Genomic DNA, 16,482 nt, shown 5'->3' with positions numbered 1-16,482 from the left:
CCAAAGTACAGGCACAGGGAAATGAATGCTTCTTTACAGGAGGGAATGCTCCCATCTGGAGGCAGTAATCCATTCCTCCTTAAGAAGTCATCACTGGACTTCTCAGTAATAGTGGTAGGAGTAATTTGTAACTTACTATGTAACCTAGTGATTGGAATAATTTTCTGCTTACTGAAGGTTGGACCCAAATAAAAGATTCAAGGGGGAAGCTGGGAGGGAGGGGTACTCCAAGAGCCTAGTGTAAGGCAACATTGAGGATGGAGCAGAAGCTTGAGATCCTAGCCATCCCAAGTGGGATGTTCTAGGAAGAAAGGCTTATAAAAGGCTGACAAACCCAGGGTAAGGTGAACCCCTAGGGATAGAGACTTCTAAAGAGTATGGGAGAGAGATAACAGAAGGAGATGCGTGTTTAGAAGTAAGTAGAAGAAAGCAGCAAGAAAGGGAAGTTATCTCTAGTACTTGCAAGAAAAACATAATTTTATCTTATTTTACTTACCAATATATTGAATCATTTAACGTATTTTACTCCAATTTTATTTTAAATTGTTTTTGTAGTATTTTATTAATAATATGTCTTTGGAACTCAGCATTCTGATATAGCCTATGGGCTAATCAATACATTAACTACTCCATCAAATGAATTCACTCTGCGTAAATATCATGAAAATAGTATCTTTAATAAACAAATATACTTACAATACAACACTGACATGTTATATACGTTATAGCATTAATTCTTTGCTCCTGGTTTAAATAAATGTTTCTCATCCTAACATTTGAATGGAATTATACAGACCAGCACAAATTTCACAAATGTAACAATGAATATTCTTACCGAGTCAATTTTTTTTATTTTGTTCTGAAACATTTCTTACAAACATGAAACTGAATAGTAATATGAAATCTAGAAGCTCTTTTGATACTATGCAAATAAAATTTTATACCTAGCCCAATGAATTTCTTTATTCACAAATTAAACCCATTGCTAACTAAGACAAAAACTTCTGTCCTAGATATTAGCGAGGCTTTTATATCCCACTTTGTTTTCAGCTTCATTTTATCAATGAGAGATTTCATGGATGCTTCTAGTGTCATCTTTCTACTCAAAGGTAAATTACAATGTAGATTACTAATTTCTAAATTTTCATTTAAAAAAATAAGTTTTGGAAATTGATATGAAAATTACAATTGTCCAAACATAACATAACTTCAAGTAAGGATATATGCATGAGGCATCCTAGACCTCATTCATTCATCTTACTTTAGGAAGTAGCTACAATGCGTTCAGCGTTTCTGAATACTGTTGCCAGTGCTTTATTCCAGCGTGGAGTTAGATTCATGTTGCTTAGCCTATTCTTTGACTTTAGGTGCTGTTGTTCCTCATTTTTAATAATTACATATCCTCTAAATTCTCAGAGGCTATGAACTTAATAGAGCAACTGTAAAACTATGAATTTGCTCAAACTTCTAATAAACCTTTGGGATGATTCAGATAAGACCCAAGATTTTTATGGTCCGGGATGGGTAATGCTAAGCTATCTTTTAATCAAACTTCCATACTCAAAGACCTATTCAGTCTTCAAACAGGTATCATGCATCCCATGGGAGAGGAATCCATGCCCCTTCAGGAATGAATGCATCACTATTCTCCACTATGCCTTAAACAAATTGTCTGAAATACTATACGGGGGAATTGGGAGAAAGGGATAGTAAGGTTTTTATAATACTGGAGTTTTGAGGAGTGAGACCAGTAACATAGGAATCTATAAGATCACATATTGTTATTTTATTTCAGGATAACTTTAGCTATTGAATTGATTCACCCTTTCTAATTCTACTGAGTCACTTGCATTGTGACAGATGTAAAAAGTATACTGTACATTGGGCATTCTTTAAGCCATTCTTTTTTACCAGGGATCCTCCAGATATTGTAACACCCCAGATTTCAAAATTTCTAGTCATTGTGACCAATTTCAAAGCGTATGGAATATGATACATTCTCCAAATTGGAGAAAGCTATTAGATTGAGAGGGGTTTTTTGTTTTTATTGCTTGCAGTGACATTTTCTCTGTATTACAGTATATGCATACTTAATATCTCCCACATTCACTGTGATTATTTTCTCAAAGTCCATAATATTTTATAACTCAAGTTTATTTCCTGGAAAATATTATTAAGATTGTACATCCGGCTTCGCACTAATGGATTTCATCTCATGAAACAAAGTTATCTTTCATAGGAACCGATTTAGATCTGAGCTGCAAGAAGTTAGGCAACGACTAAGTGGCAGTATAAGAACCAGTTTAACATAGTAGTTAAGGCATCAGGCTACTGGGAACCCACAAATTCTAGTCCTGCCTTAGCCAGCTGGGTGACTTTGGGCTAGTCATGTTCTCCCAGTCCTACAAAAAGAAGGCAATGGCAGACTATTTCTGAAAATCTTCCCAAGAAAACTGCAGGGAATTGTCCAGTTAGTTGCCAGGGGTCAACACTGACTTGAAGCCTCCGACCACCAAAATATGACAGCAACATGTTGGAAATTTCTATATCTCTTTGCTATTATACAATGGTCATGTGGATTCCTGAGTTCTGCATTTTAGTTTTCTCTTTGATGCATCCCGAAAATCTGTCTTGGAAGATAGAATGCATTTCTAGAATAAATTGAAGGGCCACTGCTTGGATGGACAACCCTGAGGGATTTCGTTAAACTCTGCAACACAATGCATTGTAATATAGGCATTTGATTATCAGTGACAACGCAGACACATAGCTGGCATTAGTTCCCCTGGTTCCATTCTCCTATAAGGAAATCCACTTGAAGTCCTGTGGCATAACACTGCATACTCAGGTCTAAGGGACTGTTATAAAGTGTTCCTTCTGCTGAATTCTCTGCACTAGGATTCAATAGCAAGAAGTATATTCAAAGCTCTGTCTAAAGCAAACTCTTCATGTTGTGCTTTCAGCTAATCGCTTTCATCACAGTCATTTTTCCAATAAGCACAGGAAAGCAGATATTGGATGGTGTCTAAATATATCCAGAATGATTCACTCTATGAGGAAATCAACAAGAATATTTTTCTTTCTCCAAAGTATTTGCATAGCAGCATAAGAGAGTTATGGTAACCTGTTCAAGTGCATGGTCTCACATTGTTCCAGACATCAAACTTCTGGACATACTACCCAGTTAGAAGTTACTAGAGTCTTTCTATAAATGGACAGGGTTTCAAAAATTAGCACCATAGAGTCCCCATACATATGAATACTATATTTAATCTTCCAATGACTAGTATTATTAAATATATCAGGGAAGTGGACAGTTAAAATTAAAACCTCAATTTCAGCCTCTGGAGGGGAAGATAAAGGAGCAAGGAAGAGCAATGCACCAGGGTAGGAATTGATAAAAATGAAGAGCCTGCTATTTCAAACTGGGTTATATAGTTTCTCCCTTAAATTTTTCCTACTCTTGAGCTAGTTCCAATACTGGTGGTCAGGAATGTTAGGATCAGAGGTGGGTTTCACATAATATTACCGGTCGGCATAGTCATGGTCACCACTACCAGTTCGCCTGAATCAGTCCGAACTGGCTGAATACCACCACTGGTTAGATTATGCTAGATAATATGCTTTCTCTTCTGCCATTTATAGCAGCAACTGTGAGAGCATGTCACCTTCACTTAGGTGACATTTAGCATTTAACGGTTCCTGTGCCTGGATACTGCAGTTATTAAGTTAGTTCCTGGTGGTCTCTCCCTACTGCAGCAGTCTATATGTCTTCATTCCCTCCTGCCTCTAACCTTGATCTAGAAATTTGCAGTACTCATTGTTCTGGATTTCCTTCATTTTCACCATGTTTCTTCTCATCACAGGCCTTTACAGGTCCTACTACCACGAGAGCCCAATCTGAGTTAATGGTACTAGTGCAAGGGTGTTAAACTCAAGGCCTGCGGGCCAGATGTGGCCCATGGGGATGCCCTGGAAACAGTGAAGGACCAACTCGCGGTGCATCACCAGTGAAAGTGGAGCTCAGGAGGGCTGCATGCGGCCCTCAACAGCTCCGTTTTCACTGTCAGAGAGTTACAGGAGGCTATAGCAGCCAAGAAAGGAGCTCAGGAGCCTGTTTTCGCTGGCAGAACACTTGGGCCGCCACAGGCACCCCCGACATGAGTGACAACGAGCTGGCCAAGCCCAACCTGGCCCAGGGTCAAACACAACCCTGATGCGACCCTCAATGAAATGAAGTTTGACACCCCTATACTAGTGTAAGACCCCTGGTTAGACATTTCCTACTACCCATCCTAGAAGCTCTTATCTTGGCATAATCCTTTTATGTAATACAATCAATAGTATAAGAGCTTCAAACCATTCGTTTCTTGCATGTACATAGCACTTTTGGGGCTAAAGCATGACTTCTGATAGACATTGTATCATAAAAATTTCTAGGATTGTCTGCATATGGCCAAATTACTCAGAACTTTCTGAAAATCTATCAAATGGCATTGCTGGACTGCTCATTCCAGAAAGTTCTGTGCAAATGGGCTCCAACATCTATTAATTTTAAAAGCATTCACTTTCAAAGCACTTTCTTTACACAGTTTGCTAAATTAGAACTGTTTGAGTTTGCCAAGTTTGGTGTGTGTGTTTGTGTGTGTGAGAGAATATATATCAGAGGTCACAATTTTCTTCTAATGGCCAACATAGCTTCTTCCTCTCATATACGGCACGCAGTCTTCCATCAGGTTTCCAACAAGCCTTATAGTTTCCTGATACCAAGGGTAACAGGTGAAAAATGCAAATGCCACATTCAGAAATATTGCAACAAGGCCATACAGGAGAAGGATACAATTCTTTTTGCTTAAAGTACATACATGGAATCATTTATTCTTGCTGTTTAGTATTTAAATGTGCAAAGAAACGAGTGGTGGTACATTAGACCCATTTTTCTCTTATAGAGATATTAGTGTTTTTGCTGAATAGAGGTGAGCAGAAAGTAGATTGAGATATACTGGTAGATCTTTGGTTAAATTGCCATTGATTGATAAGGGTTTCTGGTTTCCAATTGCTTAATAACTTCCTCTGCCCTCTACCATAACAGGTTCCTGAGAGAGAATACTTGGAGAGGAAAAAAAAATGTGGACTAAACATGTGCTCAGAAGCACAATATTGTAATATATTTAGTATAAATCCTCTAGCAATGCTGGATCTCAGGATTTCTCTAAAATAAATCCCAAAAGCTTGAGGTTTGTCCATTTTAAAGTCTCTTACAGTCAAAATTGACTAAGGGGTAAACAGATTAACCCCCACTGCCACTTAAACAAATGCATGTCAGATATACAAGAAATTTATAATATACATACATCATTTAATAAAACATTTATTATTCTCCTAAGCAAAAAAAATTGCTTTAAGAAAATTATTCTGTTTCATTTTGATTTGATTAGATTATTCTCCTAAGCAAAAAAAATTGCTTTAAGAAAATTGTTGTTTCATTTTGATGTAGTTTTTGGAATGTGGATTCTTTTAAATTAGATTAACAGGTCAGGTTTTTTTCTTCCTTAACTGTATGCATTTTTAAGAATATTAAGGAAAAAAGAAGAAAATGAATCAGCAAAAAGAAATCATTGACTCACTCTACCAGTTTCTCACTTCTTTAACTGAAGTTACAATTGAAATTGAAATTCACTCTAACATCCACTCTAATTTTAAATGTACTTTATACATAAACAATGGAGATAATGATCTTTATCAATTATTCCAAATTAAACTAGGGCATCAATATTTGCTCAGAATACATGTAAACATTTCAATAGTTTGCAAAGTGGTTACAAAAACTTTTAAATGCAATTATTTGCTGCTCTTGGTTGACACCGAGTTATTACTTTTCAAATTATTAAAATAGTATAGTCTTAATCTCATGCCCCTACTAGACATCAAAAACCTTTACTTCTTTATTTTTATTAATGGTATGCTATATAAAAAAAAAACCAATCCTGCCAGGTAGAAGAACCTATCTGCCCAGACTGTGGTGATTTGATTTTATTTTTTTTTGCATTGAAATATGGATCCATTATTTATTATAATCTGGGAATTTTATAAAAAATGAATCTACAGTAAGAACAAGGTGCAAAGGTGGCATATTTGACACTTTCTGTTAAACAAATAAAAACAGAAGGCAATGACTATTATTATTAGAATAAAAATAAGAACTCAAGAAGAAAAAAAGATTACAGGGAAATACAATAATAATAATAATAATATAATAAACTGATTTGTGCACCAGTTTTGCTAACCCATAGTAATAAATATGTCTCACTACACTACATGAGAACAAATTAATTCCCTTTAATGTCCACTATTTAGCAGCTGTTGAATGTTCAGGGATGCAAAAGGCACACCTTTATTCTTCTATTATGTACAAAAGTGTTTGCTTAACGCCCAAAATAATCTGCATAGTAATAACTGTTTTTCTCCTACTATTTACAGAAGGAAGGAAGGAAGGAAGGAAGGAAGGAAGGAAGGAAGGAAGGAAGGAAAGAAGGAAGGAAGGAAGGAAGGAAGGAAGGAAGGACTTAGTGCAATAAAAAATTAAAAATGGTAGATTGTTAGTTTCAGGGCTTCTAGCATACTTCTACATTTTGTTGAACTGGTCAGCACTACATTTTAGGTCTCCAGCCATTAATAAATTGCAATATTTTTTTAACTTGTAGTTTGCTGAGTTTAAAGTCCTCAGAAAGGATCTCTTCATTGAGCTGGACAAGCAAGTTGCCATCAATTTTTTCAGTAACAAAAAGTGTTATGACATCCTCCGACAAGCCTATAAATCGTAGGGACTTTGATACTTCCTCAATGGAAAGCCCAGACAGATCTATAGGTGGCTGCCATGGTGAACCGTCGCCACAAGATCTCGGTGCTAGCTGAAGATGAAGGGGTGATGAGAAAGAATAAGAAACCGAGAAGAGGTCTTGCATGCTTTTTTTACCCAGATACTGGTCTTCAGAAAGGTCTGGAGAGCTTCTGTGAGGATCTTCCTCAGCACCATCTATTCTGAGAGACTCGGGACACAAGTCAACCCCTGGCTTCTCCTCCACCATCTTTGGTGCACGAGGGGGTAAGGCAGGACAAGAAAGTGACTGCAATGTGCCACTTACTGCTAAACTTTTTTCATCGGTATGTTCAAGTGAGTAACTTGCTGACTTTGGGCAACTGGGCATGGTGCATTCTGCCTCAATTGTAGCTGGTGGTACATCTCCTGCAGAGACTTCATTTCTGTCAAAATCGAATGTAAAAGGTGCTGGACAGCTTCTCTTTGGTGTGTTGGGAGTCTTCTGCCTTGGATAGCTGTAACTTCTGCTTGGATCCAACAGAAACTCACTCCTAGAAAGGCCTTCAGCAGCTCCAGAAAAATGATTTGGCCATGAGAGTCTAGAGAACAAAGCGTCAGCAGAAGGGCTTCCCAAAGGCAATTTGTTGCCAAGCTCTTGCAGGTCACTTTTCACAATACCACATGGATAACAAGTAACGGGAATAATCTCAGAAGAGTTTTCAGCATCATCTTCTGTGGCACTGCTTTGAGATAATTAAAAAGAAGAGACAGAATTAGTATATAGCTTTTGTAGTTAGTAGTAGTCACTTTAGAATTCTGTTATTTTATATATAAAATAGCACCGGACTAATGGAAAACAGTATCTATACAATGCTTCCATTATATAGACATTTTTTCAGATAGGATAAATTTAATAACTTTTCCCAGTGAAGTCGTTAACTTTCCTGGCAAGTATTTTCCTTTTATTAGTATTAGGTTGCATATGATGGGCAAATATTTATGTCAAATATGCAATCCATTTTATAGAAAGAAAGTGTAATCGTCATCCATACTTATCCACTAGATTGCATAGTTTTTTGCAATCAACTAACTACACCCTCTGGGGTTATAATGACATCTATTTCTGTGTAAGTGAAAGTCTATACTTGAATAGATAGCTTTCATTACAGTTCCACATGCCAATAAAGCTGTTAAGGTCCATGGCACTACATATGATGATTGAGGTTCTTTGCACAGTCAGCCAGATGTTCAGACTAGATTTGGCATTTTTTCCCACCTATTGAATCCATCCCAAGGCATTATTATTATTATTGTTATTGTTGTTGTTGTTGTTGTTACATTTATTTGCCACCTATCTCACCATAGGGCTACTGTAGGTGGCTCACAAAAATAAAAATAAATGAAGAAATAAAAAGTAAATTTAAACAAAGCAAAATAATAAGAACAATCAAATAAACAAGGAAAAGGATTAGAAATTAGCCTCTCTTTACAGGGGGAAATAGGGCAATCAATTACATTTTTTGAACTTCAGGAATGAAAACCATAATCTAATTATTTTATAAGGAGTATATTTCAAAATCTCCAACCTTTAACATAGTAGATAGGATTCTTAGGATCTAAAGTAGCCTTTCCCATCACAAAAGTGCTACCCTACAACCTCTTTCATTCCCATTCAGCATCCAGAAAGACAAGCTAGACTGAACAAAATAGGTTAAAAATATTTTGTTCAATAACTGTTCAAAAAGTACAATGATGCTGTACAAGAGACTTACAACCAACCCTTGAAACTGCAGCCAATTGCAACATCCCTGTAACCACGTGATCATGATTTGGGCTATTGGCAACCAACTTGTAATTATGACAGTTAGTCATATGATCACCATTAGCAACTTTCACTGCTGGCTTCTAATAAGCAAAGTCAATGTAAAAGCCAGCTGGAGGTCATAAATGGCAATCACATAACATTACACTTAGCAATCACTTGGGACTCACTTAACAGATGCAGCTACAACTGTTGGAACTGCCATTATAAGTCAGCAGAGTCATATGAGGTCATGCTTTACACCTGTATTGCTTACAAAGTTCTGGAACTAGCTACTAGCTATTAACCCAGGACTACCAGTATGCGGCTTGTAGTCCAACATGTTTGGAAGATTTTAGTTTGGGAGTGACTGATGAGGGTAGCCTACAGCAAAAAAGATCATAAAAATCAGGATGATTGTGTGTCTGACCTGTTTTAGAGTTGTTATGACATATGACCATAATGATGAGAGTCCATTACAGTTCTATGTCAAGGATTACTTGTACGTAACTCTGGTGGAAAAAGATTTTTGACTTACACTGTCAAACTATGCAACTCAAGCTTGCTTGTTCTGAGTAGAGTAGGCTCTCCAAGATCTTAATCAGAACTCTTTTCTCAATGCTGCTGCCTGTGATTCTTATCAGTGTCAATACCAAGAATGGAGTTCACAAAATATATGGTTTCCATCACTATGCTCTTGCGTGTTTCTTGATATTTATAACCATAAAATACCCACTAATATGTGAACTAATCAGTACAAATCTCAAATTTGTCCTTTGTTTAATACAATCTTTTTTTTAATGAATCAAAACAAGAACAGGTTTCACCCTACGGATCTTGTTTGTTCAGTTAGACAAGCACTGATGTCTGGCTCCTCATTGCTTAAGTGTCATCATTAGAAAAAAATTCATCTTTGATATTTTGATCATTGATCTTACTGCCTTATTACAAATCATCCAAAGATAGATTCCAATCTATCTTCTGGCTGCTACAAGTAAAAATTGGCAATAATATTCCATCATTATTTTTAACTTTAGGATAAAATGAGAAATACAATCTATTGATAATAGAAGATGCCAGAATATATAATTGCTACAATTGTTTTATCTATTTACATTTATCATATAAATTTTGTATGACTGTTAACAAATAGATTTGGGAGGATATGAACAAAGAACTGGATTCAGTGGTCTAATGGCCCCTTCCAACTCTCTGATTTTTTTAGTATTCAGTTATTGCAACCATCCATTTTCTATTAATTATTTATTACCCCAATTTTCTTCTACTTATGAATGTGTAGGGGGAGAACTCTGTTTACTTCTCTTCACAGCAACAATCCTACAAACTAGCTTAGGCTGAGATAATGAGCTCCAACGTCAAGTGGGATTTACACCTGTGCTTTCTCAGCCCAACACTTGAAGCACTCCATACTTACATATTGTGCAGTCCTGATGAATAGTATGAAAGTGTTGGACTAGGAGAACGAGTTTGCTGCCGCGCAGGTTTGCTCATCCGTGGCGGAATAGAAGGGCTAGTAGATGTTGGCTTTGAATTGCGTGGTGGGACAGGAGGAGCATTCAGGAGTCTACATTCCTCTCTGACCTGAAATTATGCACAATTGTGATGTAGCACATCATGCAGGTAATTAAGTATCCTGAAAACTAATATTATTATTAATAGGGACAAAACAAGGATAAAGAAATAATTATTTACCTAAAAACCCTTAGAGTTTCTAAGGCAAAAGTGGAATATGAAAACTTGCAGCTCCTCTTAGACACCACATTTATTTATTTATAAAATTTATTTGCAGCCCATTTTATATCCAATAACTCTGGGCAGTTTACAATATATAAACATAAAAAAACATTAAAATCATCAATTGTAAAAAAAAACAGCAGATAAAAATATGGACACATGGGAGATCAACCACCTCCACTATGTAGCTCCTCCATTGGGTCCCCTAGCCATCTGGCAGAGCCAGGTCTTCAGGCTCTTACAAAACATCACCTAGGGAGTACAGGTCATACCAGATAGTAACCTTTGCAGAAACTGAGAAACTAGATAAATAACAGTGCTAAATTAGGGGAAACTAATCCGATCCCAGGTGATGGAACAAAGAAGAAAAGAAAATCCTTCAAGGCCAACCCTCCCATCAGGCAGAGAGGAAATGGCAGTATCAGCAGCAGCCCTCAGCTGTTGATTCTGACCTTCAAAAGCCAGTTCTTCTTTTGGAGGACACAACTGAGTGTTCCTGTGTTGCACTTCTTGAATTAGCATGCTCTTTGAATCTATGATGCCGGATGTTAATAAATTAATTGTCCATCCAGATTTTGATGGACTGTCATTTGGATCCTCAACAAATCTAAGTTACCCAAATGATGATGTTTGTACTGAAAATGTAAAAGATTTTGTCCTTCTATTCTTTTCTTTTTTTAAACAGATCCAGAATTCTCTTTTTAAAAATGAGGACTTTACATTTTACTTGTGTATCACCAGCAGAGGGCAGATGGTAGCTGCTGAAAGATGCAGCAGTTATACAAATGCTATTATCACTAGTATGTTGCTCAAATGAACAAACTATTTACAACACTTGAGGGAGATTTGAACAAAATACAACCTGCTCTCCCGTCTTTAAAATAAATTGTGAAATTTTACCTTCGAAGACATTTCAAGATTTTCTCTCATAAGAAAAGAGGAAGTAATTCAGAAAGTATTTAAAGGCATACAATAATTGATTTAGGTCCTTCAGATCGAAAAATGAAATATCTAGATACATTTCAGACGTATTTCAGGCCTGATTCTAGAACAGAAATTTCCTACCTGATGAAACAGTCTTGCTCAGATGAAATCCAGTTTAGGCAACTGTTCCCTGTTGTACAAGGGCTATCTTTAAAACAGTTCTGAAGCTGCAATTGACTCACGGAATAATGGTTAGACTATTAATTAAAACTGGCCAGTTTGACATAATTACACTGAGGTTTTGACACCTGCATTGCCTCCAATCCTGTTTCTAGGAGCCAATTTAAAATCCTAGTGTTATTGTTTAAGTCCTAAATATACTAAAAGCTAGTATTATAAATGTGCCTTCAGCCCTGTGGATCTACCTAAAACTTATATTCTTTTTCAGAAATCATATTCTGAGGGCCACTGGATAATTATATGCAGAGGCAATTTGTGCTGAGACGTATTTCTACTTCACTGAACAAATCACTACAAAATAGGCTCGAATGCTCTTACCCATGTTTAGTCAAGTTCATTTGTCTTCTGCCAGCGTCTCTTGGTCCGCTTCATCTCTCTCAGTTCCTCCACAAACCATGGGGAATGACAAGATTGACGGGTTAAGAGAGGCCAACTGGTGCAATCCAATCCAGATTACTTCACCTTCTTATGAAAAATGAGTTTTCCATATATATTGGTAGGAACTTTATCCATCTTGGGAATTAAGCAAAACACTAGGAACTTACCGCTTCTGATTTAGGAGGCACAGGTGGTGGAGGTAGGGAAGCATCTGAGGATTTTGCTGTTGCTACTAAAGATCCAGGTGCTGGCAGAGAAGCTGTACCACCCTTGGACCGGAAAGAACTCCTATAGTTGTCACATTTGTTCTTTTCGCTCTGTGAGCGAGTAAGAGGCTGATCATTCACTTTCCCACCCCCTTTGTCCAACCATAGTTCTTCATATGGAAGTTCCAGTTTAGGAGGTAAACAAACTGTTTCTTCACTAATTTCAGGAAAAAGGTAGTTACAGGTCCCATCCCTAGAATCTTGCAAAGCATCATGAGAAGATAAAGCCCACTCATTACACAAGTCTCTGCAATCGTGAAGATTCACCTCACTATTTCCATGGAGGTTGTTTCCATAGACACATACAGAGAGACGGTGGAAAGACTGGGTCAACTCATCCCGAGCATAACTGAGAGAGTTTGGCACGTGGTTGTGGCTGGTGGGTCGACTTTTTTGTGGGCTTTTGCAGTCTTCATTCCAGTCAGCTTTTACATCTCTCACAGCACGAGAATATTCATCAATATCGAACTGCTCTTGGCAGAGGCTGAACCAGTGCTTCACAAAGGCTTCATGCCATGCTTCTCCTTTCAGAAGACTTTCTGGAAGGGTAAACTTTGGAAGAGCTAAATGCAAAGGAAAGTGCATTGGAATAATTTTATTACTATGTAGTGCGCAGCAAACCACAACTGTCTTGGTTTGAATATTAACAAACTTGTAACGGTGTCCTTCACGGACAAAATGCAAGTCATAAGGATTCCGTGGGGGAGGGCTTGGCACATTCACATTTACTGGGAGCCGTGTCTTTTCCACAATGTTTCGAATAGTATGCTCCCCTTCTTGCATTTGCAGCTCTAAGGGACTACGTGTGCTAAATCTCCCTTTACACTGGAAAGGCAGGCTAATACTCTCATTGGTCCGATGGTTCATGCAAATCAAGCAAGGCATTTTGCCTTTGCCCAATTTGCTAATGGAATTGAGTTTTCCAATTTTCTTGAAGATGGTATTGAGCCGTGATTTTTCCTTTGAAGATTTTGCATATAGGATTTCTGCTTGTCCCATTAATGTGAGCTCATCTCCTGTGCAAAGGGTAATATTATAAACTTCTGTGTCTTCATTGCATTCACCTGAAGCCACCTAGAAAATACAACATTCAAAATTGAAATAGCATATCAAGCCCTAAACATAGGGGATGAACTCAACAAATATGAACCTGTCCAACTTCTTCTGCCTGGTATTCTATATGTTAGACTGTAACTCCCATACATTCAGTGCATGAATAATATCAAAGTGAGAAAGACTGTTCTAAAATGTCCACATGACTGATCACCCTACCTTCTTTTGTTAAAGAAACTTTTATCAAGAATAACATAATATTAAGAGTTTATCAGACAAAAATAAGCACTCTCTCTATGCCACAAAACTTAAGAACATCAAATGTTTATATAGAAACCTACAACCCAAGAGTGAAATCCAGCAGGTTCTGACAGGTTCTGGAGAACCAGTAGCGGAAATTTTGAGTAGTTTGGAGAACTGCCAAATACCACCTCTGGCTGGCCCCAGGGTGGGTAGGAATGGAGATTTTGCAATATCCTTCCCGCAGAAGTGGGAGAGAATGGGGATTTTGCAGTATCTTTCCCCTGGAATGGGGTGGAAATGGAGATTTTGCAGTATCCTTCCCCTGGAGTGAGGTGGGAATGGAGATCTTGCAGTATCCTTCTCCTGCCACACCCACCAAGCTACGCTCACCAAGCCACACCATGCTTACCAAGCCACACCTACAGAACCGGTAGTAAAAAAAATTGGATTTCACCACTGCTACAACCTTATACAATTAGGCTTGCTTATGAGCACAGAGGTGTTATTATAGATACTTTGCTATTCTACTATAGTTTAATGCTATATTTGGCTACCTGTAATTTGTAGCAGTATAGTTATTCTTTCCCCTATTTCACTCTCTCTTCTGTATTCAAAAATAAAAGAAAGCATGAACGTGAATATCTAGATATTTGTATTTTCAGTTATCAATAGCCCCAGCCAGCAAGGCTAGTGAATTTAAATTGCAGAAATTATGGACTATAGCATCTGGCGAGCAACATATATCTAACCCTTGACATAAATCTCTCTCTCTCTCCCTCCCTCTCCCTCCCTCTCTCTCTTGAAATTAAATACTAATATGTTCTACAAATCCCATCAATGACTATATTCTATTTATTTATTTATTTATTTATTTACATTTATATCCCGCCCTTCTCTGAAGACTCAGGGCGGCTTACATTGTATAAGGCAATATATAGATTTCTATAGACTATTTTTGTTTCCCTGCTTAGAAAACAGAGCACAACTAGAATGATAAAAATGTTGGCCAAACAATTTACTGTGTGGCTGATCATCCAGAGATAATTGCTTCTTATTTCATGAAAATAGCCAGCTGGCAAACTCTGTGAAGTATGAATCTTACGTGATCAAAAGTAAATAATGCCCAGTACTCAAATTAGATTGCCTAATCTATATCATCACAGTTCATATTTACAAGAATAAAAATTAAGATTTTTCTTTCTGATCTGCAATGTTAATAAAAAAAAGTTAGCAAATGGTAAAATTTAATCTGTGAAGTAAGGGCATGCCATAATTCTGCAGATACATGTACCAGCTTTTTGAAACAGACAAGTATTTTACCACATACACATTTCTGTAACTGAGTTACGTATAACCTAAGATTGCAATCTAAGATCAGCCTGAGAAAGAACAACCTCTTTCAGTCACACTGGAAATTGCACAAAGGGAATGCAAAAGTGGAACAAATCTAACAGGCATGCCTGGGCATCTTCAATATTCACATATACACTATATGTAATGGCAATTCCTTCAACAGAATCTAAGAAAGTCTACAGCCTTTTGATTATGACTTTAGGACATTGAAAGCAGCCTCATATATCCCTTTCTTTTGAAAAATAATTTCTGCATCTTATCGTTCACTGGACCTAAATTTGTGTGTGTGTATGTAATGTATGGCATGAAAGACATGGATTGCAGTAGTAAAGTTGTATAGAAAGAACACAATAGTATGATACATATAAGTGGAGATGTATGGTCAATTTGTAAGGTATAAGAAATTCAAGAAGCTTATTAAATTACAAATTGCATTTTAAAATGCATTGGTTCATAAAGATAAAATTAGTGTTTTATATATTAATGTCTAGGCCATTTTTCCAATTAAGCTTGGTATTTGTTAATTGCAAAAGGTCTACTTGTCCTTGTATATAAGCTCTCAGATGGCAGCTAGTCACAATATGATCCGGACCTGGTTTCAGCAGTTCTGACCAGTTCTGGAGAACCGGTAGCGGAAATTTTGAGACGTTCGGAGAACCGGTAGTAAAATTCTGACTGACCCCGCCCCCATCTATTCTCTGCCTCCCAAGTCCCAGCTGATCAGGAGGAAATGGGGATTTTGCAGTATCCTTCTCCTGGAGTGGGGTGGGAATGGAGATTTTACAGTATCCTTCCCCTGTCATGCCCACCAAGCCACTCCCACCAAGCCACACCCACAGAACCAGTAGTAAAAAAAATTTGAAAGCCACCTTTGGTCTGGTGTCTGCTGGGGAGCACCACAGTCACATTCAGGGAACATACTCTGCCCTATTTAAATGGAGAGTCTTGATGGATACCATGTAAGGTGTGAACCCTATTCAAAATTTTCCAGCACCGGCAGGTAGAATTAAAACTAATCTATACAATGACCTAATAAGCAAAATAAGGAAACATGTAATGGAATACTATTCATAAACTTATTCGGAAGAAAGACCCACTGGGATTTTACTCCAGATAAAAGGTTTAACATTGCTACCTTAATTTATTATTGACTTTTTCTGTATAAAAATATGAAATCACAGAAAGTAATCAGTAGTATGTTTAGCAAAGTATCCACCTTAATGTGAACATTGGAAAGGAAGTAATGTTTCAAACTGAAGTCTTTGTTATGTACAGCTTATCAAGCTAACACCACAGTTGCAAAATTTCCTGAGAGGAAGTTATTCCAGTGGTGTGATATCTCAATACAAGCTAATCCAGGAAATAATAAAAATCTAATTGAACATGACTTGTTCAAAATTCAGACCCAAAGACAAAACATTATAAGTCATCATGAATATTAACAGCCATCAGGTTTCTTATAAATTAAGATCCGAGTCGTCAGCTCTAAACTTTTCACTGTCCACATTGAAGATTTTTTACTCTGATGTCACTTCTTCGAGAACCATCTGCAGATCATATGGGGCACCCTATGTAGGTTACCATCGCTATGGAAGAGCAAATATGTGTATTTTATTTTATAAAATGTTTAATGCTTCCCTGCAAAATGT

General features: G+C 37.2%; 1 protein-coding gene across 3 annotated transcripts in view; it reads right to left on the bottom strand.

Moving 5' to 3' along the window:
* Positions 1 to 658: 658 nt before the first annotated feature.
* The window catches only part of GAREM1 (GRB2 associated regulator of MAPK1 subtype 1), a 92,325-nt gene continuing 76,501 nt past the window's right edge, over positions 659 to 16,482 (bottom strand). For 2 of the 3 annotated variants that reach the window (XM_058179187.1, XM_058179185.1), the window contains 3 exons: positions 12,086 to 13,258; positions 10,057 to 10,223; positions 659 to 7,563 (listed from right to left, as the gene is read on the bottom strand). In XM_058179187.1, coding sequence (XP_058035170.1) covers positions 6,651 to 7,563; positions 10,057 to 10,223; positions 12,086 to 13,258 — 2,253 coding nt within the window. In that variant the 3' untranslated portion in view covers positions 659 to 6,650. The remainder of the gene's footprint in view (positions 7,564 to 10,056; positions 10,224 to 12,085; positions 13,259 to 16,482) is intronic. The other variant, XM_058179186.1, reaches the window with a different exon arrangement.

This window comes from Ahaetulla prasina, chromosome 3, assembly GCF_028640845.1.
Source record: "Ahaetulla prasina isolate Xishuangbanna chromosome 3, ASM2864084v1, whole genome shotgun sequence".
In the NCBI taxonomy this organism is placed as follows: Eukaryota; Metazoa; Chordata; class Lepidosauria; order Squamata; family Colubridae; genus Ahaetulla; species Ahaetulla prasina.
Note: the sequence above shows the minus strand (reverse complement) of the source record. Positions and strands in the feature narration are given on the sequence as shown.